The 27,583-nt window shown below is 37.3% G+C and overlaps 1 protein-coding gene across 1 annotated transcript; it reads right to left on the reverse strand.

Moving 5' to 3' along the window:
- Positions 1–8,571: 8,571 nt before the first annotated feature.
- Tas2r13 (taste 2 receptor member 13) lies at positions 8,572–9,489 on the reverse strand. The gene has a single exon (XM_041636539.1). It carries the CDS (start codon positions 9,487–9,489, stop codon positions 8,572–8,574), a length of 918 nt encoding a protein of 305 aa, XP_041492473.1.
- Positions 9,490–27,583: the final 18,094 nt, after the last annotated feature.

The raw sequence follows: 27,583 nt of genomic DNA on the forward strand, positions 1-27,583 counted from the left end.
CCACATTCTCAGTCTAGGCCACATATGGGATAGTATGTGACTGAGAGCACATTCTTAGTCTTACCATATATGGGATAGTACGTGACTGAGAGCACATACCCACAAGGGGGTGGAGGGTGGAAACCAGCGACATCTTCAAGGCACGGCATAACACAGCTCTCTACGATCATTTCAAACTCTGTGTAGTTTAATGTGATTATGAGAGGAGAGAGAAAGAGACACATATATTTTACTCCTAAAGACAAACCATTTGTCTCGGGTGGATTACTAGTACTCTGTTTTGCCCATGTGCTGACCTACTCAAGCCATAGTCGCTCTGCCCCACCAGACCGCATGAGCATGCATGGCAGGCATGTTTTCCCTAAGACAACCTAAGGCCTGCCACTACACCCAGAGATGCCTGGCCAGAGATGCCAATGAGGAGAGGACAATGCATCAGAATTGGCTGCATCAGCCGATGGGATTTTGGGAAGGGGTTATATAGGCACGCCAAACTTCCATAATAAATGAGTCTACAGCATGCTCTGCTACTCACCTAACTTCCATTGTCTGCATCATTGACTCTGTGCCTTCTCAACCCCTCCCCCAAGGGGTGTGCTGTAGAAGGAGCTGCGGGCCACTTCCCACCACAGGCTTCTGGCTACCTGGCTAGCTTATGCCCTGAAATAACAACATGCAAACTGTATTCATTTAAACACTGCTTGGCCCATTAGCTGTAGTCACTTACTGGTTTACGCTCACATCTTGCTTAATCCATATTTAGTAATCTGTGTAGCTCCACGAAGTGGTGGCTTACTGGAAAGGATTCTAGTGTACATTCATCTTGGGCTGAAGCTTCATCATCTACCCTGAAGAGGAGCGGCATGGCATCTAGCTCACTTCCCTTCTTCCCAGCATTCTGTTCTGTCTACTCCACCCACCTAAGGGCTGGCCTATCAAATGGGCCAAGGCAGTTTCTTTATTAACCAATGAAATCAACAGATTGACATATGACCTTCCCACATCAGTGTGTGAGCAGGGTTGTCTGCAATATTTGGCCCCTAGACATAGCACTTTTGGTCCCCATGCTGACATGGGCCTCCACCCCACTTGGGTGTATATTTTTATTGCTGTAACTCTTTTGGGGGGGGGTGATCTTCACCCTTTGTTGTTGGAGTGGCATTGACCCATCCTGCATAGGTACATTTTTGCTTTCTTTTTTGAAGCCCTTTTAGACTCTTCTTCACAACTGTGGTATATTACAGCCCACCCTCTTCTGTGACTTGTTCGGTGAGTTGGCCCCTGTGTGCTCCAAGTCCTTAGTACTTGCAAAGGTGCGCTTGGGGACCCTCCTCATTTTTTCTCTTTCTCTTTGTGTCTGTCTGGTACCCCTGCTGTGCTAGGTAGAACCATCTACTAAACTTGGGTCTGACACACTTCCTGTTTTAGTTCATATCTGTCTTTGTCTGTTTTAGAATTTATTCTTGCCTGCCCCATATCTCCTGCCATTAAGAGAATGGGGATGTTAGCTTCCTACTGTAAGAAGCCTCAGGTGAGGGCATTAAAATCAATATTGTTTACCAGGGTCCTTAAGGTTAAGACTGCCATTCTGGAGGATTTTTATGATGAGGCTGTGATTTTGGCCCCGGGATTTCTCCTGAAAATATGTGGGAGGCTGACCTCTGGATGCTAGTGCTCTTTCTTACCAGAAAGCATGAAGTTGGGTCATCAGTGACCCCCTCCGCTTCATTTGTCCCCATCCTACTAGCCATCAATGCCAGCCTCAAATCCTCCTCTCTGGAGGAAGTGATAGCTGCACACAATAAGCATTATCAGGAGCAGGCCAGTGTTAACCTCTCTATAATTCAATGCCCCCTACTCCTCAGATGAAAAGGAGTCTGTCTGATGTGGGATTCCCCTCTGTATGCTGTATCATTGGTTAATAAGAAGCTGCTTTGTTGCAGCACAGAATAGGGCAAGATGGAAATTCCAAGCAGATAGAGGAGGAGAGAGTAGGCAGAGTCAACGAGAAGCCATGTAGCCTCTGCAGGAGACAGAAGAAAGATTCTAGATGAAACCTTATACCATAGGAAGACCATAATCATGTGAGATACACAGATTTATAGAAATGGGTAATTTAAGATGTAAGAGCTAGCTAGAAGTATGCATAGGCTATTGACCAAACAGTATTGCAATTAATATTGTTTCTGTGTGATGGTTTTGGGTCTGGGCAACCAAAAAACTAACAAACAGCCTCCATCAACAGATTAGCATGCCAATGTGTGCTGACTATATCAACATAAAACCTGAGAGTGGAGAAAAAAAAACAATAACAACAAAACAAAAACATAAAAATGTAAGCTCAGCAGCTTCTTGGTTGCTGCCGCCATTTTTTTTTTTTGAATGGGTACTGTTGATGGCAAACGGCTGTGTTGTGAGTCCTTTCAAAGAGATTTTCCTCGTTCAGCATTAGCAGCAAAAAATCGCGTGCCGTGACATCCTGGTTCGTGCTGCCAACATGAACTCTCAGGCTCTTTCAGAAGGCCAAGAACTTGAATGGGGTGTATGGGCAGGGTTATACAAGTTAGTTGGTGGCAGCATGGGCCAACTGTTTACCAGAGTTGATGTGAGAGAGAGAAAAAAAGAAATGTATGCTGCATAATCTAAAAAAGAAGAATTCACTAAAGTATCTTTGACAAAAGAAACATCTAATTATACTAGATAAACACAAACAGAAATATTTGAAAAGTAATTCAAGGTAAAAGAATTGAAAAGAGGGCATTTTATTTACTCAGACCAGAGATTTACTATTAAATATTTCTATTGCTCCAAATGTATAGGAGCTCAGCTAAAGCATTGAGGAAAAGTAACTTTTTAAAATATTGTCATGAGGGAAATGGTGGAATTCCTTTAAGCCCAGCACTCAGGAGGCAGAGGCAGGTATATCTCTATGAGGTCAAGGACTCCTGGTTTACAGAGTGAGTTCTAGGACAATCATGACTGTTACAAAGAGAAACCATGTATCAAAAAAATCATATATTGTCATGAGATTAAATTCTAGCACAAAGAGAAATATAAGATGCCCAGAGGAAAGAACAAGTATATGAGGAGGGAATGAGAAATTTTAATACAGTGACCAGAAAATCAGTCCACTAGGACTATTGTCAGCAAAGACCTACATAGGGAAAAAGCTATACTTTATCCAGGAACAATACGTTCCAACCCTAGGGAAAAAGAGGTAGCAAGACACCAGCATTGGAAATAGCTAATGAGTGTGGATAAAAAAGAAAACCAGGGTGATTCATACAGAGATAAAACTAGAGAAAGTAGTGGGTAAAGATCAAAATCTATGACAAATCATAGATATTAAAATAATTTGGCTTTGTCTTAAGTGAGATGTAAATATTTTGGAATAGTTTAGAGGAAATTGATACAACATAATTTATATTTTAAATTAATTTCATTGGGATTGAATTCTGGGTAGCCAGAGAATAAAAATACAATGATAAAGCCAATAAGAGGCTAGGAAAAATGTGATGCTAGAGTAGGATGTAGTTAAGATGGAGAGAAAGAATAAAACAGAGACAGAAAGAGAGGCAGAGAAACCATACACCAGTTGTGTATACTATACCATATGGCCAGCCCTGAAAACACACATACAATTAACTTATACAGACTAAGCAGTTGTATTCATATATTTGTAATATGTATAAACAGAACAGCAATTAATACTAAAGAAGCCATGAATTTTTTAAAAAATGTAAAAAATGTAAACATGAGTATATGGGAAGGCTTAGAGGGGTGAAAAGATGGGAGAAATGTTATATTATAATTTCAAAAAATTTAAAAAATAATTTTAAAGTATATGAATTAACTCTGTCATGATGGTGTGATATGGTTGTGCTATGAGAACTGAGTGGATTATAGATATATTTGTTGATGGTTAAGAGAAATTGCTGATGTATTTGATGTAGTTCATGAGAAAAACAGAGGGGACAAGGATGATTTCCAGGCTGTGTTTTTTGTTTTGAGAAGTGTGAAGTTTATTTTCCATGAGCTGAAAGTAATGGAACAAGAAGCAGTAGCTGTTGCATTTCTTGATCAGAATGTGTTGCCTAAAGTATGTCAACTGTAAGATGCAACCTCTACATGCAGCTGGAGACATAGAAGTGATGGTTGATTACATGAATATACTTCAAGTTATTACTCTTACTACTTTCTCTCTGCAGTTGTGGCAATCCTGGAACTTGCTCTGTAGACCAGGCAAGCCTTGTTCTTAGAGATCTGCCTCTCTTTGCTTCCCAAGTACTAGGATTAAAAGTGTGCATCACCACCTGGGTTGATTACAATTGAATTTAAAGTTTAGCGATAATATCAAGATTGGATTTAAAATACATAAGCTAGGGTATACAAGCATGTTGTAGTCATGTATTTAAATGAGACTATCAGGTGCTAAATTTAATGGGGATAAGGGTTTGTAGAGAGGTGATATAAGAGAATTTAAAGCATCAGGTTGGATTTTTTTGTTTTTGTTATTTGTTTGTTTTTGATTTGTTTTTATTTAAACAGATTGTTAAGGTTTAAATGGAAATGGCCTCCAGAAACTTGCCGGTTTAGTTTCCAATTGATGAGATGTTTGGGAAGGATTAATAGGTGTGTCTTTGTTGTTGAAGGTAGTAGGCTTTGGGGTTTCAAACACACATGAAGGCCCAGTCTCTTGTTTCTCTCTCTGCCTTCTCCCTGTGGATCAGGATGTAAAGCTCTCAGCTATGGCTACAGTGTTATGCCTGACTGCTTTCCACCATGATTACCATGGAACAACCCTCTAAAACTGTAAACAACCCTGGAATTTAATGCTATCTTTTATCAGTTACTGTGGTCATGGTAGCAATAGAATAGAAAATAAGACAGAGATTATTTGTAAAAATGTAGGCATTAGAAAAGATCGAAGTCTTAAAAATATTGTATTGTTACTAAATTTTAAACTCTTAATTGACTCTCCATATTCCAGGGAAATCATATTTCAATAAAATAATTGAAGTGTAAAAGTTGTAAGTTTACACATATTTTTCTAAAAAGAGTTCAATATCAATTTATTCTACGTTCTTGTGTGTGTGTGTGTGTGTGTTTTAAAACCATGACTCACTATGCATTCATGCGTGTCATGAACTTACAAAGGCTCTCTTCCCTCATCCTCCTGAGTAGTAAGGTTTACGAATTGTTCCCATTTAATGACTTAAATGTCAGAGCCCACTCAGGCAGAAATCAGCTGAGGGATTCCCTGGGAGGGGGCGATGAGGCTGACGAAATATTAGATTAAGAGAAGACAGAAACATGGGATAGAAAAGAGGACTGAAGGTCAATACCAAACAGCACTGAGTTTATTTTCAGGCAGCATATATACGAATTACAGTCAAAAGGCAGAACACAGGGCAGTACAGTCAGCTAACCACCTCCCTGCATTGTCCTTGGAAGGAAGCTCAAACAGGTGCATTATCTTATCCAGCTAAGCAGTTTCTGGTCTCCAACATGAGTGCCTCTGGCTGGCGTACACCAGCCCAAATCTTAATAGAAAAATGTTCTCTTTGAACTGGGCAAAAATTCTCTTTCTATGGGCGGACACACATGTTAGTCATCACCCTCAAGTTTACTGGAAGAAGCAGAGCAGGCAAGTTCTTTAAATCAGAAATGATTCCAGATAGAAAATGAATCACATGTGGGCTCCCACATAGCATGTGTTGAAAATATCTTGATACCAAAGTCGGAGAAATCTAAAACTGTATACATCATAAAAATACAACCAGGGACAAAAATCAAAATAAAGCGTACTAATAACCCAAGTAGGCAAGGTAGCCCATGCCTGTAATCTTACTGATCTAAGGCAAGATGTGGGACAAAAAGAAAATTTATACAATGCTGGTTGTAATTCAGATCACCCCAACCACTATGTAAATCAGTATGGTGGTACCTTCAAAATAAAAATAAAATAAAATAAATCAACTGTATGATCCAGTTTTACCATGACATCTCTCAAAATTTAACAGAGATGTATACACATTAAGATTCATTGCAAACTTCACAATATGTAAGTTTTACAACCAACCCAAATATTCATCAGCAGTGATGTGTATAAAAGAAATGAATCTTATAGACACAATGGATATTTTTCAAACACTACAAAGGACAAATACATGCAAATTGCTAAAAAAAATAGCCACATAAAAATTACGTACATTTTGCCTCAGGAAGCTAAACAATCAACTTTCTAAGTTTTAAATTGTAGAATTGGTCATTCATATAGGAATACACATAATCCATACCATAATCTTTCACATATTTTAGTTCTCACTCATCCAATATTTATTTAAATTATCGGTGCAATTTTAAAAAGAATTATTCTGTTTTGTGGTGCATTTGATAAAACAAATATTTATTGATTTAAGATTTTACTTTTAAATCAAAAATTTTATATCTAATACAAATAACATAGAACTATTTTCCTTTTATTTAATAAAGTACAATATTTGAAATAATGCTCAATATGACAGAATGAAAGAAAAGGAAGAAGGTAAAAGGGATGTATGTAACCAGTGGCGTGGCACATGTCTTTAATTCTGGCACTCAGGGGCAGAGGTTGGTGTATCTCTTTGAGTTTGAAGTCAGTTGGGTCTGCAACGTGGGTTACAGGAAATTCAAGTCTACATTTGTCTCAAAAATGGGGGAGTGTGGGGCTAGATGTAAGGTGTTTATTCTTCTTCCTCTTTTCCTGAGAACTTTACCTGTCATACAGGGCCTGATCACAGTACCAAAAGAAAGCAAAGCCTACCCCTTGACAAACTTCAACTTCTTCGGCATACGAAAAAATTTCTGATTGTTCCATGAAATCAGAAGAAAATGATGCCTCAGTGAATTAAAGAAGGCCAGTATGTGAGGTAAAGTCTTCCCAACACAATCTCTACAAAGTAGACAAGTCCTTGTAAGACAAGATCATCAGAATGTTGCTTATGGAATTCTTATAAAAGAAGAGTAGAAATAAGACAATAGTTTTCACAGATTTCATATGGACCATACTGCTCAAATCTCTAGCATAAATGCCTTGTAGTTTCATTCTTCTGGTATGACTCCATAACAAAATTATTAGAAGGAAAAGCAAAATTAAACACACTACAACATTATAAGAATGAAAAATAGCATAATATGCTAAACTTATCCAAGAGTCTCTATAAAATCAATTGTTTGTTCCATTTTTGACCATACTTGAATAAAGTCAAGGTTTCCATGAAACATCAGAAGCGTTGATTAATAGAGTTTTGTTACTCCATCAGTCACAGAGGTACTGTGGTATTTCTTTGTCTCATCCACAAATAAAAGGGTATTGAAGAAGTTGCCTATTTTAAGGTAATAGAAGACACTGAATCAGGTGTTGCAAGCTGCGTAGAAATAGTTGGATCATGTCCAGAGGATTTCAAAATGAAGAACATTCTTAGACTGAAATTATTTCCTACAGCTTACATCAAAAGAGATGTACAAAATTTTTGTTTACAAAAGCATATCCTAGAGAGACACATGCAGGAGAGAACAAAGTCAACCAGGGAAATCTTACAGCTCCTGGCCCAGTCAGTTCTGTTCATCAGCATGATGAGTTCATTTTCAATAATGCTTATTATGAATTCTATAACTGAAGACATCATCAGGAAAGTTTCTGGCACAGTGGGCATTTTGATTATAGACCATCTTTGCCTTCCTTCATCACTGACTGACATAGTTCAACTTCAGGGTTATAAGTAGGTGTACCCAAACCTGAGATGTGGATGAATGTATTTCTTCTGGCATTTAGAAAGTTCAGGGAGCAAGTTCCAAGTGAAATATTATTTAAATAGTAAAATCTATTCATGCCCTTAAAAAGGATATCAACTAATGATTTTCTAGAAAGAAAATGTTTTCTTGGTTCTCTTGGTATTGGCTATATTTTACACACATGTATTGCATTGAAATTTGAAGCCAGGCTTTTTGTTGAATCTGGGGATTTAGATTCAGATCCTGATGCTTTTTAAGAAAGAACTTTACTGAGACATCTTCCACATCCTAGAGTCTACGTTTTAATCTTCGTGTGTGTGTGTGTGTGTGTGTGTGTGTGTGAGATTTCTTTAGATTTGATTGATGTTAAATTTATTTAAATGTTCTAATCTACTTCCAAAACAATATAATAAGGTACAATAAATTGTTTCAGAGTGTCAAAATTTTGATTATGCCGATAATGACATTGATTTGAGATAATTATCAACTGGATGAAGATTCAAACTGGGTCTCACTATGCATCTCAGCCTGGATCAGCCTATTTTCATTTTCGTTGACGTGATTATGCTATCATGCCTAGGGTAAAAGAGCATGCATTCATAAAATCTGATTCATAGTTCTGTATACAAGAGTGCACTGTTTTAGTATTTGAGGAATTTATTATATCATCTTCCATATATGGAAGAATTGAGAAATTATATGTTTTTCAATATGTATGCTTGCCTGGGGCTCTACCACTGAGTGAGTTCTATATGCCTAATATGTTGTTGAGCTACCTTTAGGAACAATAAACTTCTAATGCTTTTTCTCCCATCTCAGCTGCCTGAGCACCAAAAAACAGGCCTGCCTTAAATTAGCATGTCCCAAAATCAAGACAAATGAGTGGCATGAAGGGTAGAAAAGCCCAACAGTCAGGCTAAGCAAGTGATCTAGTCCTTTTTGGTGTGCCATAGGAATAAATGATATAAAAAAGGATATGAAATAAGAGGCATAGAGTAAAAGGAAGGAGACCATAATTTTCATGGCATTCAGGTGGGCTTTTGTGCTGGAGTCTTGTTCTCCTCTGAAATTTAGCTGCATCTTCTGGAGATGTTTCCAAAGGGAGAGAATTAACAGGATGAAGGAGACCACGGACACCACAATTGGTGTTAAAGAGAACATAATCATCTTGAATGCTATTAGCTTTGAAACCCTTGAAAAACAACTTGTTCTAAAATTCCAGGTTGTGTTTCTCTCATACTGATGCATCCACTCCTCTGTATGTTTGTTTATTTGCATTACGTTGAAAAGCAAGAAGATCACATTTCCCAGAAGGATGGTCAGAAGCACTTTCTTTATTCTCCACTTCAGATAAAGAAAAACAGGCTTGGAGAAACTGGCTATTTTGAGCAAATAAAACATGCTGAGGATGGTGGCAAGCCAGAGACTGAAGTGATTGCAAACTACCCAGGACAACATAATAACTCTTAATTCTGTTCCAGCAACAAATGCAAATGAATACTGCATATATGTTAGCCATGTTAGTAACATTTCCCAGATCAAAACCACTCTGGAAATGGCCAAGGAAAGCAGGATCCAGCCAACGGAGGAAAGCATTCTCTTCCTGACCCAGTCAATGCAGTTTGTCAGCACAATGAATCCGTTGCTCAGATTGCCAAAAACAAACTCTGCAACGATGACTATAGTGAAGATGATGTACAGGGTACTTTCCATGTCCAGACAAAGCAGATTCACTGCTGGCTATTTGCAAAGACGAAACAGCTTGTGCAATCTTACTCACAACTAAGCATTCAATTCTTGCTTCATTTGTAATGATTGACCCAGTGTCAATGAGAGTATTGAAGCTTTGTTAATGATTCTGCATGAGTTCTTGTGAAATCTTTTTCTCTGTTCTCAATGAGGAATAAGATATTTATATCCTTCTACAGTGTGAAGTATGTCACAGAAAACCATGAAGTACATCCAGGTGCCATTTGCTAACATGCAAAAAAAATTATATCCTCTTTCACTGTTTCATTGCTTTGCATTGTCTCTGTTGAAGAAAATTTGATTATAGCAGCTTAAGTTATGAGGGACAAAGATAAAAACCGATGTGATTCAAAGATTCACCCAAAATTTAGCTAAGTGATACATTTTCAGCCTATCAACATCATTACTGGTAACTTATAAACCATGAAGGGAGTGTTCTGTAGCACTCTGTGAGACCTCAGTTTCATATGGAATTGTAACCCCAATTTTCCAACATTTGAGATGTAAGAAACTTATGTACAAAACTCCAGCCTTTCTCTTCAATGCCTCTTACATCCCAGGGATGCGTACTATGCCTAGGAACCACACACTTTCAACATTTTATCTACTACCCACAGTGTGCATGTTTCTTTCTGACCACAATTGAACAAAAAATGGAAACATATTAACAATTGTTAAGAAAATAGCAAAGGCTGTGTTTTTTTGTCTCAAAAAGAGTCATTTTAATTAAAAATAAACTATGGTGACTGGTGAGATAGCACAGAGATTAAGATAGCTTGATGTTCTTACAGAAGATCTAGGTTAACTGCCAGCAACATCAGGAAGGTTCACAACAATTTGTAGCATTAGACCCAGAGGAAGCAATGTCCTCTTTCAGCCTCTCTTGCAGGCACTACATGAATGTGGTTGGTAAACATGTACTTAGGCAAACACTCATACACATAAAATAAAAACCTTCATTAAAAATATGTAATTGTGGCACTCTTCTTCTCAATAGCTTTTAAAGTCTTTAAATGTCACTCACAAAAGTGACAGGTTCTTGCAATGCCTTTGAAGTATTAAAAAATCAGATCTCTCATTTCTTCCTCTGTTCTCATTTCCCAAGGTTTCTTTCTGTGCCACTGCATCTAAAAACCCAATATTCTTGCTCTTCTACAAAGTTAGCTATTTCCAATATTATCACCTCTGTTCATTGCTATATGTGTTTTTGGAATTTATTTCATTAAGGAAAGCATGGCTCCATTCCTTTCATTTTTAGTATACTTTACAAATATTATATTCCCAAATGAGTAGGTTTTATTGCTATGAAAGAAGACTCATGAATGATATTCTGAAAAATAAAATTAAAAGAACAATTTTGTAGGGTTTGCTGTTGTATTTCAGTAAATACCATTAGTCTCTAGCATAAAGAGAGAATTATAGTTGACCATAGTGTTCTATGCTAATTATTTCACCACTTGGGATTCTCAGTCAAGATGATGATAAGTTCAACACCAGTCTGGGTTACATAATAAAATGATGCTTTAAGCAATCAACAAAATGACCAAAATAAACTTTAAAAATGTGATTAAAGAGTCTGGTTTGATCACCTGCTCCATCAGTCCCAGTCCAGCCTTCTTTGGTGAGCTCCCATTAGATCAGCCCCACCATCTCAGTGGGGGGGTGCACCCCTCGAGGTCCTGACTTCCTTGCTCATGTTCTCCCTCCTTCTGCTCCTCATTTGAACCTTGGGAGCTCAGTCCAGTGCTCCAATGAGGGTCTCTGTCTCTAGCTTCTATGGTGATTCTATGGTGATATGCAAGACATTCATCAGTATCCGTTTCAGGCTCCCTCTCCCCAGCTGCCCAAGGATCTAGCTGGGGACATCTCCACTGCTCTTTGGACTGGAGAGGGAGGGGGAGAGGGATGGGGGAGGGGGAGAAAAATGGAAGGAGGGGAGGAGGTGGAAATTTTTAAGTAAAAATAAATAAAAAATGTGATTAAAATATAGACCTACAAATATTGATGTGGGATGTCCTTCTGTATATGTGTTGTGATGATGTAAGTCATAAAACAATCCCATACCAGTTCAGAATTATGAATAATAAAAAGGTTATTTATTTAAGGGGAAAACTTACAGATTACTGTACTAGACAACAATCCTCTCTGTGAACAGGAACAGGGCCTAGCAGCTGGAAGTGGGAGCTGGAAGCAAGAAAGTGGGTGCAAATTTACCGCTGCTTTTACAGTTTAAGAGACCACACCAAGTGGGCTAATATCTTAAAGGCTATTGGCTGAAGGAGCAAAATGTGCTCCCACAGCACTTTTGTTTAAATAAGAGAGTTCCAAACCCAATACAAATCTATATACACTAGGAGCAGAGAGCAAGTATAATTAGAATTACAACCAGCATAAACAATATTAAGCAAAGAACATATGCTAAATGTTTTAATAAATATTTTATCCTATGAAGTCTAAGTCTTGTATAGGAAATAGCTTGGCTAGATCATAAGAGTACAGTAACTATGACTATCTAATCTTCAACCACTTCGAAGGCCTGAAATGAGAGATAATATTTCTTGAGCAGGCAGGAAGTACAATCAAGTAGCTTCCAAAGTGAGCAATATATGACAGAGACAATTAGCTACCTGAGAAATCACCCAAAGTCTCATTTTGCAATGTTGAAGCAACAAACTCTGGCTAAGGCCTAGTATAACTGAAAGACCATTTTCAGAGGCAGGAAAGTTTTCAAAACCATCTTACCCTGTCTAGGCAAGATTTGACAGTCCAACTTATCCATTTCCAGATACCATGTAAGTTGTCAGTGGTTGAAACATTGTCAGTTCCTTGCCCAAAAGTCAGTTTTGCCAAGAAGTAAACAAGCTCCAAGTAGAGTGTCTACGGTGCTCAACATTCTCTTGGAAATAAATTGGTGCTGTCAGAAACAATCATGTTTCATGTCAACAAAACCCTAAGATATTTAAATGCCCTGTTCTACAGATCCTTAAAGTGGTTGATGATTACCTATCTAGACAGAATGCAATCTCTATGTATCTAAAGAACCTAATTAATCTGACTATATGTACAACAAGAATGAACAACTATTGATCTATAATGTTTAATCCCTCTATAACTTAAAGACTAAAACTTCATGTCAGAATATTAAATAACCTGTAAGCAAATATGAAACAAATAAGGACAATGACCTCAAAATGTAAATAATGTATAAGAATCTTGATCAGAGTTAGGAGTAATATATAATGCAATATGAAAATATATACTAAAAGTTGTATCAATATATAAAATGTCCTAAACAGAGGTAAAAACATTCATATATACAATATGACAGAATAACTTTGCATATGTGTACAAATAATGTAAACAAAAGTAACAAATATAATTTGAACTCATATCAATATATTAAAAAACTATACCAATGTAAATTATCTATGAATAATAGCTCACAAGTATTCACTCTATTACCCATTTTCCTATCCACTTTTTTTGAGCAAACATAGTTTTCACCCCAACCCTCTATCTAGTACAAGTAATAATCAAATACCCCTAAGGACAAAACCTAAGGACAAAATTGTTTGTGATAATGGGCATCATTCTCTATAACTGCTTCCCCATGTCATGGGAGTGATGTTTTCTTAATGGGATCCTACAAAAATAAAGTGGTGGTTTAGTTTCAAAATTATTATCTAGTATAGTTGCAAACAATTTCTGAGCAGTCAATATGTTTGTTTGTTTTGATTTGATTTGATTTTAAGTTCTTATTTGGAGTCCCGGCCAGAACATCATGAGAAGGTGCACCATTTCAGCAGGTGGTACCCAAAAAAAGCACTGTCAGCATCACACTGTCATCTCACCTAGGGGGAGTTGTTGCTGTGGGGCCCCATCTTCTTCCTGGAAACTTCAACGAATACTGCAGGAAAAGGATATGTAGGAAAATCTAGTGTTCATTGTGCAAAATATCAATATCATTCATATAAACATTCATTCAATGAAGAATATGATATAGACAAAATAGGCATGAAGAAAGTAAAATTTTTCCAAAAGTCTTCCTTCTGTCCCATACCAGATGGCTCCCAGTATAACACAGAAACTCCGAGTGTTACTTTTAACAACACGCTTGAATTTAGAGAAGTACAGAATCATTGTCCAACTCCAAAACCAGATGAGTGTGTGTGTGTGTGTGTGTAAACATACGTACAACCAGTACCTGGATTCATAGTCCATATTCTGTTTTCTAGATGAAACTTAGTGGATAGTTACTTTTTGTTCTGTCAGGATTCAAACATCCAGGGTCTCTTGAATTTTTGCTGATGTGCAAAAATAAGAGAAGAACCCTGCCCCAAACATGTATGGCTTTCAATATCACCTGTATGGTTGTTACCATTGTGGATAAGTAGTCATTTTTCTTTTTCAAGAGGTTTCTCCTTTTCAAAATGAATCTTTATTAATTTTGATGGTATCCACATTTTTTCTTTTCCTGTGGAAACAAGAGTAAAACTCTTTCCACAATGTAGTACATCTCCTGGTTTACATTGTGAGGTCAACACATCCTTGAAATATACTGGTTGGTTCCATTCAAAAGCTTTTTCCATCATCTAATGCCTCTTTCCTGCTGTTGTTCCTTTCTCATTAGCATTAAGAAAATTCAAGGTTAATAAAGCAATATGCAATCTATTTCTGGAGGTATTTTCCACCCTTTTCTGATTGTTCAGCATATCCTTTATAGTATGATTCGACCTATCTATAACTGCCTGACCTGTATGACTATTTGTTATACCAGTATTGTGATTTATATTATAATAACAAAAAAAAACATTTCATTTTCTTAGATACATATGCTGGACCATTGTCTGTATTTAATTTTGCATTAATGCCCATGATAGCCATAACTTCCAATAAATTGTTATTAATGAATCAGCCTTTTCTGAGCACAAGGCAGGCACTCATTGAAAACCTGAATACGTGTCCATGGTGTGGTGTACATATTTTAATTTACTGAATTCCATAAAGTGGAACATATCCATCTCCCAGATTTCATTCATTTGAGTACACCTAGAATTACTCCCTGCAGGCAACAGTGTTTTATTATGAAAAAAAAGCAAGTAGGACACATCTTTATAATCTTCTTAGCTTGTTGCCATGTAATAGAAAACTCTTTGTTTAAACCTTTGCTGTTGACATGGTTTTTTTTATGAAACTCAGAAGTCTGTAACACACTTCCAATCTATAATTGGTCAATTTCTGCATCCAGACCTGTATGGAATGTCATATATATATATATATATATATATATATATATATATATATATATGACTGTAGTGATGAGGCAAGCAGGACTCCTTTTCATGCCCGGCTCCCACACAGCTAGGTTTACCTGAAATAACAACACACAAACTGTATTCTTTTAAACACTGCTTGGCCCATTAGCTCTAGCCTCTTACTGGCTAATGCTCACATCTTAATTAACCTATTTCTAATAATCTGTGTAGCACCATGAAGTGGTGGCTTACCGGGAAAGATTCAGCATGTGAGACCTGGTGTCTGGTTCCATTAAATCTGCTCTGGAGAGGAGAGGCATGGCGTCTGCCTAACTTCCCTTCTTCCCTGCATTCTGTTCTGTTTACTCCATCCACCTATGTTCTGACCTATAAGGCCAAGCAGTTTCTTTATTAATTAACCAATGAAAGCAACAGATAGACAAATGACCTTCCCACATAATTTCCCTTTTTTCTGTTTAAACAAAAAGAAAAGGATTTTACTTTAACATAGAAAAATTACATATAACAAAACAGTTATCAAGCAAAAATGACAGTTACAATATTTACATCTACTTTAACTTTTATCATAACAATGGAAAACTATAACTATCTATCTATTCTTCAACTCATCAAAGACTTCAGAAGTATACAATATTACCTAAGCAAACAAGAAATAAGCAACTTCCAAATTCTAGAAATGACAGAGACATCTCGCTTCCTGGACAGTCACCCAAAGTTCCTCTGTACAATTGGGGCATCCACCTTCGGCCTACAGGCCCATAATATCCAGCAGACTTTTTTCATGAAGCAGGAAAATTCAAAGACAGTTCAGTCACTATCTGGTGTGTCCTGCAGAATGTTTTGCAGACTCTTATATGAGTCAGGAACCCCAAAGAATCATCTCATCTTTTGCCAAGTTCAGCAGTCCTCTCTCTCTGGATTCTCTGTGTCCAGTTTTGATGTGGGAGTAATTTCTTTCTAATGTGTTGCTTTCATTGGTTAATTAATAAAGAAACTGCCTAGGCCCATTTGATAGGCCAACCCTTAGGTGGGTGGAGTAAACAAAACAGAATGCTGGGAGAAAGAAAGCTGAGTCAGTGAGTCACCATGATTCTCCCACCCAACACAGACACAGGTTAAGATCTTCCCTGGTAAGCTACCTCATGGGCTATACAGAATATTAGAAATGAGTTAGATGAATATGTAAGAGCTAGCCAATAAGAGGCTGGAACTAATGGGCCAGGCAGTGTTTAAAAGAATACAGTTTCTGTGTAATTATTTCTGGGCATAAGCTAGCCGTGTGGGCGGCTGGGTGCCGGGAATGCAGCCTCGCCACTCCTATTACAACATAGTTTATGCAACAGTCAAGGTAAGTGCAGATTCTTGCCCCAATGGCTATCAAACTCCATAAGGAGCCTCTTCGATGCCCATCTTCCTTTTGAAGTAGATTGGTCCTGCCAGGAGCAGACATGTCCCATTGTCATGAAAAATCCTAAGTTATAAAAACATTAAATGCCATCCATATTCTATAGTCTTTGAAAGATATGAAGAATGCCTATCTGAAATATATCTATGCACTTCCAGAAAATCTAACATAACTACATGCTTGACTATTATTGATTATCCATTAACAACCTATATTTCCTAATTATACATTACATTTAAATGAACTATACAATCACAATACCTTAATCAAGATCAAATATATATATATATATATATATATATATATATATATATAACAAAATAGACCTTAAATTTAAATCACTAAAGCAAAATCGATATCAATGCAAATTATTCATATCTATATCATATCCTCCTTTAAATGTAATAGAATATTTATAAACAATGTTTGGGAATATGGGCACAGTATTTCTCTCCAAACTGCTTTGTGCTGAATGGGGGCACTGTTATGTAGGGCTTTCATGGTATAATCTGTGTGCTAGATTCATCTCAGTCGGCAGTTGAGCAAAGTAATTTTTTGAGGGTGTTCACAGCAACCTTTCAGGAGGACATGGTCTATTATACCATATTGGGATAGTAGTAATCCACAGGGTCTCATCCTCTGTGAAAACAAAAGAAGGACTTTTCCAAAGCATCATAACCTTAGATCCAAATTTTGAAGACAAGGTATTTTCAAAATATCTATCTTGGATTAGTTCAGCAGCATTTATAAACAAATATCTTTTAGGAGCCTTTGCTCCTTCCTCAGCATTCAAAAAATTCAAAGAGCATAATCATATACAGTATCAAGATTCTCTTTGTATTTTCCATCTTTGTGCAGCTTTATCTTAACCTCTATTTTGTTTATTTTTATTTTTATTTTTTTTTTGAGACAGCTTCTTTGTAAATCTTTTTCCTGGATAAATCTGTAGACCAGGCTGTCCTTGAACTCTCAGAGATCCGTCCTTTTCTGCCTCCCAGGCATTGGGATTAAAGGTGAGTCGTGCCACACCTTGAAGTCACAAAGGTCAATCTACCTCTGCCTCCCAAATGTTGGTATTAAAGGTGCGTACCATCACACCCAGCTGTAGAAGGAGCTGTGGGCAGCTTCCTGCCTCCCAGTTCCCAATTATTCTCTTCATTAGGTTAAGTCTATTGCTTTTGGGATAATTGCTATTTATTTGACCCAAAAAATTAGCACAAGCCCTTTGCCAGGATATATCGTCTTCCCATATTTTTTTTTTATTTCTTCAGAAGTAAAAGGCACTATAATCTCTGCTGGATCTATACATGATAATGGACAAAGTCTCAATTTATCTTTTATAATAAATTCAGAGATGTTTTTTATATGTTTTTAATTTTTTTATTTGGATTATGTGCTAAAAAGATGCATTCTAAGATAACATCATCCCTCTGCATGAAAATTCCTGTAGGAGAAATTCTAGAAAACATTATGATTACAATACAACTAAGATTTGGATTCACCCTATCCACGTGTGCTTCCTGTAATTTCTCCTCAACAATTGTCAATATCATTTCTGCTTCAACTATTAATTCTTTGCGACTATTCAAGCTTTATCACCATCTAAGGTTTTGTTTAAATAAATTATTACATCAGGTGTTATCTCAACAGGTGGTTGTAGGCTGGAAATGTCTCCTAATAATCTTTGAAAGTCATTAAGTGTCTGCAACCAGTGTCTCCTGATTTGTGTCTTTTGTGTTCTAATTATCTGTAAACTTATTCTGTAACTTAGGTAATAAACAGAATCTCCTCTTAAATCTTTTCAGGAGTAATTTGTAATCCCCATTTAGGCAAGACATTTTTTACTTCTTCAAACATCCTTCCTAATGTATCTGTATTTGAATCAGATAACACAATGCCATCCATATATTGGTTGATTGTAAACTTAGAAAATTGCTTACATATTATTTCCAATGGCTGGCTAACAAAGTATTGGCACAGGGTGGGGTTATTGAGCATTCCCTGTGGGAAGATGGTCCATTGATATTTCCTAGTAGGCTGAGAATTATTATAAGTAGGCTCTTTGAAGGCAAACTTTTCTCTATCCTTTTCTTATAAAGGTATAGTGAAGAAGCCGGGTGGTAGTGGTGCATGCCTTTATTCCAGCATTTGGGAGGCAGAGGCAGGCAGATCTCTGTGAGTTCGATGCCAGCCTGATCTACAAGAGCTAGTTCCAGGATAGGAACCAAAAAAAGCTATAGAGAAACCCTGTCTCGAAAAAATCCAAAAAAAAGATATAGTGAAGAAACAGTCCTTTAAATCAATAAATATGAGAGGCCATCCTTTTGTAAACATAAAATGCGGAGGAATTCCAGATTGTAGAGGGCCCATAGGTTGGATAACCTTGCTGATAGTTCTAGGATCTGTCACATTGTCCATTATCCACATTTCTTTTTGACAAAATTCCAGGAGAATTCCAATGGCTGGTAGATTCTTCAATATGTCAAACTAGTTGCTCTTGTACCAGCTGTTCTAAAGCCTGCAGATTTTCCTTGCCATTGCTTAACCCATATTGGCTTCTCAGATAAATGTTTTTATTAATTTTTTTTAATTTTTTCCATTAAAAAAATTTACACTTCCTCTCCTCCTCCCATTCCCCTCCCACTCCCCCACTCACTGTTCTCCCTCCCTCTCCCTTCTTAAGAGATGGCTGGGAACTCTGCCCTTTGGGAAGTCCAAGGCCCTCCCCCAATATCTAGGCCTAGGAAGCTTTACATCCAAATAGACTTGGGTCCCAAAAAGTCAGTACATGCAGTAGAAACAAGTCCCAGTGCCTTTATCAATGGCTTCTCAGTCAGCCCCATTTTCAGTCACATTCAGAGAGTCCAATTTTATCACATGCTCATTCAGTCCTGGTCTAGCTGGATTTGGTGAGCTCCCATTAGAACAGGCACACTGTCTCAGTGGGTGGAAAAACCGCTCTCCCACTCCCCCAAGCTCTCTCCAGTATTTCCTTTCTCCCTTCTCTCTCCCTCTCTAATAAATGGGAACTCTTGAAACTGAGAGGCTTTTGCAAAAAAAAAAAAAAAAGGACACTGTCATTAAGACAAAAAGGTATCCTACTGAATGGGAGAACATCTTTACCAACCCCACATCAGACAAAGGTCTGATCTCCAAAAATATATAAAGAACTCAAGAAACTGGTCATGAAAATTCTAATTAACCCAATTAAAACATGGGGTTCTGAACTGAAAAGGGAATTCTCTTCAGTCAAAGTTCAAATGGCCAAAAGACACTTAAAGTCATGCTCAACCTCCTTAGCAATCAGGGAAATGCAAATCAAAACAACTTTGAGATACCATCTTATACCTGTCAGAATGACTAAAATCAAAAACACCAATGATAGCCTATGCTGGAGAGGATGTGGAGTAAGGGGAACCCTCATCCATTGCTGGTGGGAATGCAAACTTGTGCATCCACTTTGGAAATCAATGTGGCAGTTTCTCAGGCCATTCGGAATCAATCTACCTCAAGATCCAGCAATACCACTCTTGGGAATATTCCCAAGAGATACCCAATCATACTACAAAAACATTTGTTCAACTATGTTCATAGCAGCATTATTTGTAATAGCCAGAACCTGGAAACAATGATACCCCCCAATGGAAGAATGGATAAAAAAAAGTGTGGAATATATGCACATTAGAGTACTACTCAGTGGTAAAAAATAATGACATCTTGAATTTTGCATGCAAATGGATGGAAATAGAAAACAATATGGTATGTACTCACTCATTAGTGGACTCTAGCCATAAACAAAGGACATTAAGTGATGTGGTAGTGTCTTCTATATATCTGTTGCTTTCATTGGTTAGTTAATAAAGAAAACTGCTTGGCCTGATAGGGCAGAATTTAGATAGGCAGACTAGACATAACAGAATGCTGGGAAGAAGGGAAGTGAGGAAGTCGCCATGATTCTCCAACTTGAGATGGATGTAGTCTAGGAATCCTTCCCAGTAAGCCACCACCCCGTGGTGCTACACAGATTATTAGAAATGTGTTAATCAAGATGTGAGATTTAGCCAATAAGAGGCTAGAGCTAATGGGCCAGGTAGTGTTTAAAAGAATACAGTTTCTTTGTAATTAATTTGGGTAATGCTAGCCATGTGGAGCTAAAAGCAGGCCTGCTTGCCTCCTCACTACAATTAAGCCTATAGTTAACAAGCCTACAGAAAACAAATAACAAGGTGAAACCAAAGAAAAACACATATAGATCCTTCTAGAAATTTGAAGCTAACAAGCTAAAAGTCAGATAACCATTTTAAAGTTAGGGTTGTTGGTACCTCTGAATGTTTATCAATTGCTTTGTGTTCTTGTACAGACTGAATGGCTGGTGTCCATCATTTATAATATTTCTTAATATTTTCCTCAGATTGTAAGTCTTTGGGGATGTAGGAATGTTAATCTGTGTATTTTATTATTGCAATGGGTCACAACTCCACAAATTCACTGCAATATTAGCTATATTTGACCTTAGTCTTTCTATTTGCCCTTGTAGTCCTATGCTTTTAAACCACCTCATGCCTTGTTTTACCCAGGATATGGTTCCAATTCTCAGGAGCTTGAACCTCTTGAAGAGTCCAATTTGGATAGCAAGATTCTGAAGTAATCATAATTCACACCTGTGTCTATCAAACCAACAATTAAAATGTCATTTTTATGCACTTTTAGCTTTGGTCTTTGATTATTTATAGAAATCTGCCAGAAAATATGTTTCCTGTGTCCTAGTGGACTTTTTGACTCATCCTCCATATTTAATCCTATATTCAGACTAGAATTGTTTTTAACAGCAGGCATTGGATTTTTTTAATTTGCTGGTGAGACACATTCTCCACAGTAACTGAAAATGACTGGGCTACTTTTGGCTTGGGTGCTTGAAAGAGAACCCACAGGGCATTCGTTTCTCTTTTTTTTTTTTTGTAGTTAGCATGTTTTCTTTCTTTCTTTTTTTTATTGAGAAAAGGAAAAAAAAGTTTCCCTCTCCTCACAGCCTCCCATTTCCCTCCACCTCCTCCCACATTTCTCCCCCTTCCCCCACCCCTCCCCCCTCCCTCTCCAGTCCAAAGAGCAGTCAGGGTTCCCTGCCCTGTGGAAAGTCCAAGGTCCTCCCCCCTCCATCCATGTCTAGGAAGGTGAACATCCAAACTGGCTAGGCTCCCGCAAAGCCAGAACATGAAGTAGGATCAAAACCCCATGCCATTGTCCTTGGCTTCTCATCAGCCCTCTTTGTTTCCCATGTTCAGAGAGTCCGGTTTTATCCCATACTTTTTCAGTCACAGTCCAGCTGGCCTTGGTGAGCTCCCAATAGATCAGCTCCACTGTCTCAGTGGGTGGGTGCACCCCTCGTGGTCCTGACTTCCTTGCTCATGTTCTCCCTCCTTCTGCTCCTCATTGGGACCTTGGGAGCTCAGTCCAGTGCTCCAGTGTGGGTCTCTGTCTCTATCTCCATCCATCACCAGATGAAGGTTCTATGATGATATGCAAGATATTCGTCAGTATTGCTATAGGATAAAGTCATTTCAGGTTCCCTATCCTCAGCTGCCCAAGGAACTCACTGGGGACATAGCCTTGGGCTCCTGGGAGCCATTCTAGGATCAAGTCTCTTGCCAACCCTAAGGTGGCTCCCTTAACTAAGAATTGTGCTTCCCTGCTCCCCTATCCAACCTTCCTTTATCCCAATCATCCTGTTTCCCCAAGTTCCCCCCATCCTCCCCTTCTCACTTTTCTCTCCCCATCTCCCCTTACCCCAATCCCACCCCACCACCAAGATCCCAATTTTCTCCCCGGCAATTAGTATCAGGTTGCCTTGTTTTCCTTTGTTGACCTACATTCATTGGTCCAATATCCTTTGCCATACCTCTGACATATACCTGAATTCTAAGTCTTCATATTCCTGCCATCCCCAGAGGAAAAATTATTCCTAGGAATCCCTTGTCAATAATCCTTTTTCAGGTGTCCCATTCTACCACAATTAAAACATTTGGTATTTTGATGTTGTGACTTACCAGTGGAAATTTCTTCTCCTTCCCAGGCTTCAGTACCATAGTCAACTGTCTCAACATTAATTGTATGCAAGACCCATTCATCCTCAGGTGCTAATATGATCTTTAAAAGCCCAATGATTCTTTTGCATTCCATGTTGGCATTCTCATAAACCACAGGTTCAAATTATTATACATTTAGCTCCTGGGTCAGGTATCCTAATTTGTACAGCCTTAGTTGGTCTTTGTAAAAAGTCACCAACTGACCCTGTTTTACTCTAAGATATGATTAGACTCTTTTCCTAGTTCCTCAATCCAATCCCAAGCCTTTAAATCTGTTGTGGTATATAGGGACCAGGTGTGCTCATCATAAAGAACTTGATCTTTAGGATCAGATTAAAGTCCCTCTCCTAGAATTTGATCTAGGGAAATCTCTAGTCCTTCTGCTTTTTCCCATTGCTCTACGAGTCTAACCTCTTCCTTTAAAAAGTACCTCCAAAGTACTGCAGTCCTTTTTCTAGGACTACTGATATTTACTGAGTCAGGTCTTGTTGCATTGCTTTGTTACTGAAATCCCACATTTTGACCATTTCCCTAACAAAGGACGAATGTAGTCTGTAAACTACAATTGCTTGTTTAATTACCTTTATATCAGTCATACATATGGGCTCCTATGAATAATCTTTGACAACCTTAGGGTTCTTGGGGTCATGTGCTCTTCCAGATGTTCTTACTGGAAAGGCAGGCAGAACTCTGGGGAAGCAATCCCAGAGACTTTTATATACTGACAAAGTTATATTTTTCCTTTGTACCTTTTGTTCCTGGTCATCTAATTTGATAAGTTACTCAATCTTTTTAAATCTATTTAACAATGTCTTTTGTAAATTCTGGATCTTCTGTCCTGTGTTCTGCTCTAATGCCCTCATTGAGGATTCCAAGTTATGAAGTCTTTCTAGTAGACATAATGTCTCATTCTAGGACATAATCTTCATAGCATGTATATTAAGTTCCTGGAGTGACATTCTATCAGTCAACATGTCATAATCCTTTGAGAGAGTCCAATTAATGCATTCAACAGTACACATTCTCTCAAATAATGTTTTAGCATCCACTGTCATTCACCGAGTTTTATGTGACAAATCAGCTGAATCCTTCTCCAGAGTGCTGAATTTGTCTTTGAATAAATTCCTGTCAGTCTGTACCATTTCTTAAAGTACCTCAGTTGACTGTGTTTTGTTAGTTAAATTGTTTGTATCCTTCTTCAGAGTACCATCCCCTTTTTATGAGAAGCCTGGTATCAGCCTGTAAAGACTGTACCATTTCTAAAAACACCACATTTTTAGCCCTATTGTCACATCATATTTGTAAGATAAAGTATCAAAAATAGTGATGTATAAGGGACATCATATAGTCTTGTAAAAACTCATAAAGAGTGTTTCTGAGGTATAAGTAAAGAGTCTATTGAAACCTTGGACAGTTAGGTTGTCTGACATATTGCCCTTTTAAATTTTAAAGTGTTTCAAGCTATAAATATTACCTATGGTTGATTTTGAGCTGCAGTAGTACAATAATCATTACCAGCCAGTAGTTGTCATGGGCCACTTTATAAAACAAACCCAGATGGGCCTAGTGGTACACTTGGAGTCACATGACTATTCTGAATCTGATTTTAGAGTGAAGTGCTTAAAGATATGCTTAGATTAAAAATAGTTTGTTTTTTTTACATAGAATCAAAGACTGTGTGTACCATTGTGGGCCCTAATCTGTCAGTAGTAGCAGGAGCACAGGGATAACAAAATATTTCTGTGAAGTGTCAGGTCATAGGCACCCAGGTAAGCATGCAGGGACTTGAAAGCTGCTCAGAGGCATGTAATGAGATAATATAAAAAACAGTGGATGGTCTGTAGCAAGAAAAGCTGCTGTGTCAGAATTCTACATGAACTGCTGGCTCTGAGCACAGACTGTGACTGAGGTGGGCTGAGCTGGGCATGCTCCAAGGCTGATGGCATGCAGTAGAGCTGGGGTTTCTAAAATCAAATGGTGGGTGCTAGATGATGATGGAAGTCACAAAATAATTCCATACAAGTTCAGAATTATGAATAATAAAAGGGCTATTTATTTAAGGGGAAAACTTAGAAATCACTGTCGTAGATAAAAGTCCTCTGTGTGAGCAGGAACTAAGTCTAGCAGCCGGAAGCAAGAGAGCAGGCTCACACACTACAACTGCTTTTAGAGTAATTATAATCACACCCAAGTAGGGTGGGATCTTAAAAGCTATAAGTGGCTGAAAAAAGTGGAATGTGTTCCCATAGTACTTCTGGGGTTTTTGATGGAGTTGAATAGTAGATAGTTATAATTATAGTTGTCCTAGGTTTTAAAAAAATAGGTTAGATATGAAAATGTATTCTCATAAAGATAAGATATTAATGGAGTATTTCTTAAATTTTGTCAAATTCAAATAGACAAAATATTATTATTGTAATTTTTGTTTGGTAATTGCTTTTTTAAATGTAATTTTTCAAAGTTAAAGTTAAAATCTTCTATTTTAATTAGACATCAAAATGAAGAGAACTTGGGATACCTATCTGTATACTGTAAATATGTGTTATTACCATTGGTTAATAAGTGGGATAATTTGGTCTATGGCAGGGAAGAATATAGCTAGGTGGGAAAACCAAATACAGATACAGGGAGAAAGAAGGTTGAGTGAGGTATTTGGCAGCAGTCATCAGGATAACAAAATTCAAGGTAACAAGTCATGAGTCACATAGTAAAATATACACTAATAGAAATTTAAGATGTAAGAACTAGTTAATAAGCCTGAGTTAATAGGCCAAAAAGTTTTAATTAATATTAAGATGCAGAGTGGGTTTTTTGGGCAGCTGATGAGTGTGAAAGAAACCTCAAGTTACACTAGAAGCTTAACAGTATACCTGAAGGTTCTAGAAAAAAAAGGAAACAGAAGGAATATAGTGCAGAAAATAATCAAACTGAGAGCTAAACTCAATAAAACAGAAATAAAGAAAACAATACAAATAATCAATGAAAGAAGGTGTTAGTTCTTTGATAAAATTAAGAAGACAGACACGTTTCTATTGTACATGATGGTATCCATATCCTTGGCTTGGGATGAGGTTGAAATGCATTTCCTTGGTACTGAAGCTACATTCCTGCCTTTCTGCTTATCTTCTCTCTCCCTGCATCATTCTGGAGTGACATATGATCTGCTACCCACAAGCAGATTCACTGAACAAGCAGCCATGCTTTCTTACCTTCACTGACATGCTGAACAGAGCTCAGGGCCAGCAAGGCCACTGTGAAGAGGACAACCAGCATCTTGGAGTCTCTGGGTTTCTTCCAAGTCTGTACTGCATGAAGTGAGGTATCAGCCTTTATAAAACTGAGCAGAAGAATGATACCTTTGATCTGCCTCCTGGGTGACTTCACCTTTGACAAAATAGGAAACAATGCATCCTTGACTCCTCTTTGGGAGTTCTGCCAGGTAGTATAATATGAGGCATTGATAGTGTGACTTGGACTAATAGTCAATGAAGCATAACTATGATGTCAATCCTCATTTTAGAGTTTTAAAATTACATGAATTTCATTATATATATATATATATATGAATGATTGTGATTATGGTAACTGATATTTTTGTAAGCACAAAGATGCCTCATATCTTTATCTCCTTTTCACAAATAGACCCCTGATAATACTGTAAATATAAGTTATAAACTAGATATGATTTTATCATAAAAAGGTCATTTTTTGGATAAGATGAAATTTCTTCACCCTTATCTGAATCAGGTCAATAAAGACTGTCTAAAATTCGTGATTCTTTGTTTTAAAATTGGGAATACTTGGAGCTTTACACAACTAAAATTATTCTATTCTTTAGGGGTGTGCATTGGAATGAATGGGTGTCAATGTGGATTTTTGTGTGATTGTATTTTTTACATGCATGGTAAATCATGGACAGTTGGTAGTCAAATGTTACTTTACTCCTTGTATTTATGATGAGGAATTGTATTTTTTACATGCATGGTAAATCATGGACAGTTGGTAGTCAAATGTTACTTTACTCCTTGTATTTATGATGAGGTATCTCATTTATCTGAAACTATCATGTTGAGAAGATAGTTGGCTTGCAACTCCAGAGATACAGGTATCTCCTTCTTCCAAATCATTATTGCTGGGATTTAAAAACATGTCTTCTCACTTGGCTTTATACCTAGATTCAGGTTGATCACAACATTGTTTCTCAAGCTCTAGAGGGAATCACTTTAGCACCTGAGTCATCTGCCCAGATCTAAAAGATTGTATCCACGTTAACAAAAGATCTATAAAAAGTGCCCTGGGATTTCTACAACATTTAGCACAAATACAAAATTCTTTGACAAGCACATGCTGCTTCATGTTTCTGAGATTTCAACAGTCAAATCCTCTTCTAGCATGTTCCATGAACCTGGGCTTATATCTTCTCATTTTTAGGAAATGTTTTCAATCATTAATAACCAATGAATGGCCATGATTACACAAGAATTAAGTAATTGGCTATCTTCTTCAAATTTCAGTTGTTCAGTTGTTCTCACTTCCAGTCAGATTTGATTTTTTTTACAGTGGTATTTACCACAGAGTATTTTCTTTGTAGCATGTTGATTAAATTTCATATCCAACCTCTGTCTTTATTCAAACAGCTGTTATTAGAAGGTTGTTGAACAATTTTCCCTGTGTCATTTCTTATGGTAGAACTAGATTTTTTTGTCAAACATTACAGGATAAGTTATAAAACACTCCATATCATTATTAATTCGGTTCTTCATTATGTTGCTCCATTTTGTATTTTAAATTTGTTAGCAACATGCCATCACATTTATATTCAGCTGTCTTTTTCCTTTTTAACTGTGTATGTTTTCTGTCCTATCTGACAATAGGAAGTTGATCTAGTTCACCTAAGACAGAGGTTTATTACCCTATGCAGCTGTTCTTTTCACAATGCATTACTATGAACTCTTAGTTATTGTTAAATATAGTACAAAATTATTTTTAATTTTGTGAATAGTTTTGCTGAGATAAGTAATGGAATTGGGCCATGGGTTAAAAATTCAAAGCCAAGCTCCTTCTTGAGTGCAGATCACTGTTTCTTGTACTCTACATTACATTATTTGTAATTTGTCCTTTCCCAAGAATTCAGGAAGACTATCTCAGTATGAGTTTTTATAGACAGAATGACGACTCTCCCTAGCTATATGGAAATTGATTAAGCCCTTGTCCTTTGGTTGATTGGCTGTTAGATATAGTTGTTTTTTCCTGTAAGATCCCTCAGGTAATTACCATAACTATCTCTAATTCTG

Source organism: Microtus oregoni, unplaced genomic scaffold (genome assembly GCF_018167655.1).
Source record: "Microtus oregoni isolate MIOR12 unplaced genomic scaffold, Mior012 000002F_ref0000024, whole genome shotgun sequence".
NCBI lineage: Eukaryota > Metazoa > Chordata > Mammalia > Rodentia > Cricetidae > Microtus > Microtus oregoni.

Coding starts and splice junctions, on each gene's coding strand:
- Tas2r13 (XM_041636539.1), bottom strand. CDS start 9,489: ATGGAAAGTACCCTGTACATCATCTTCACTATAGTCATCGTTGCAGAG.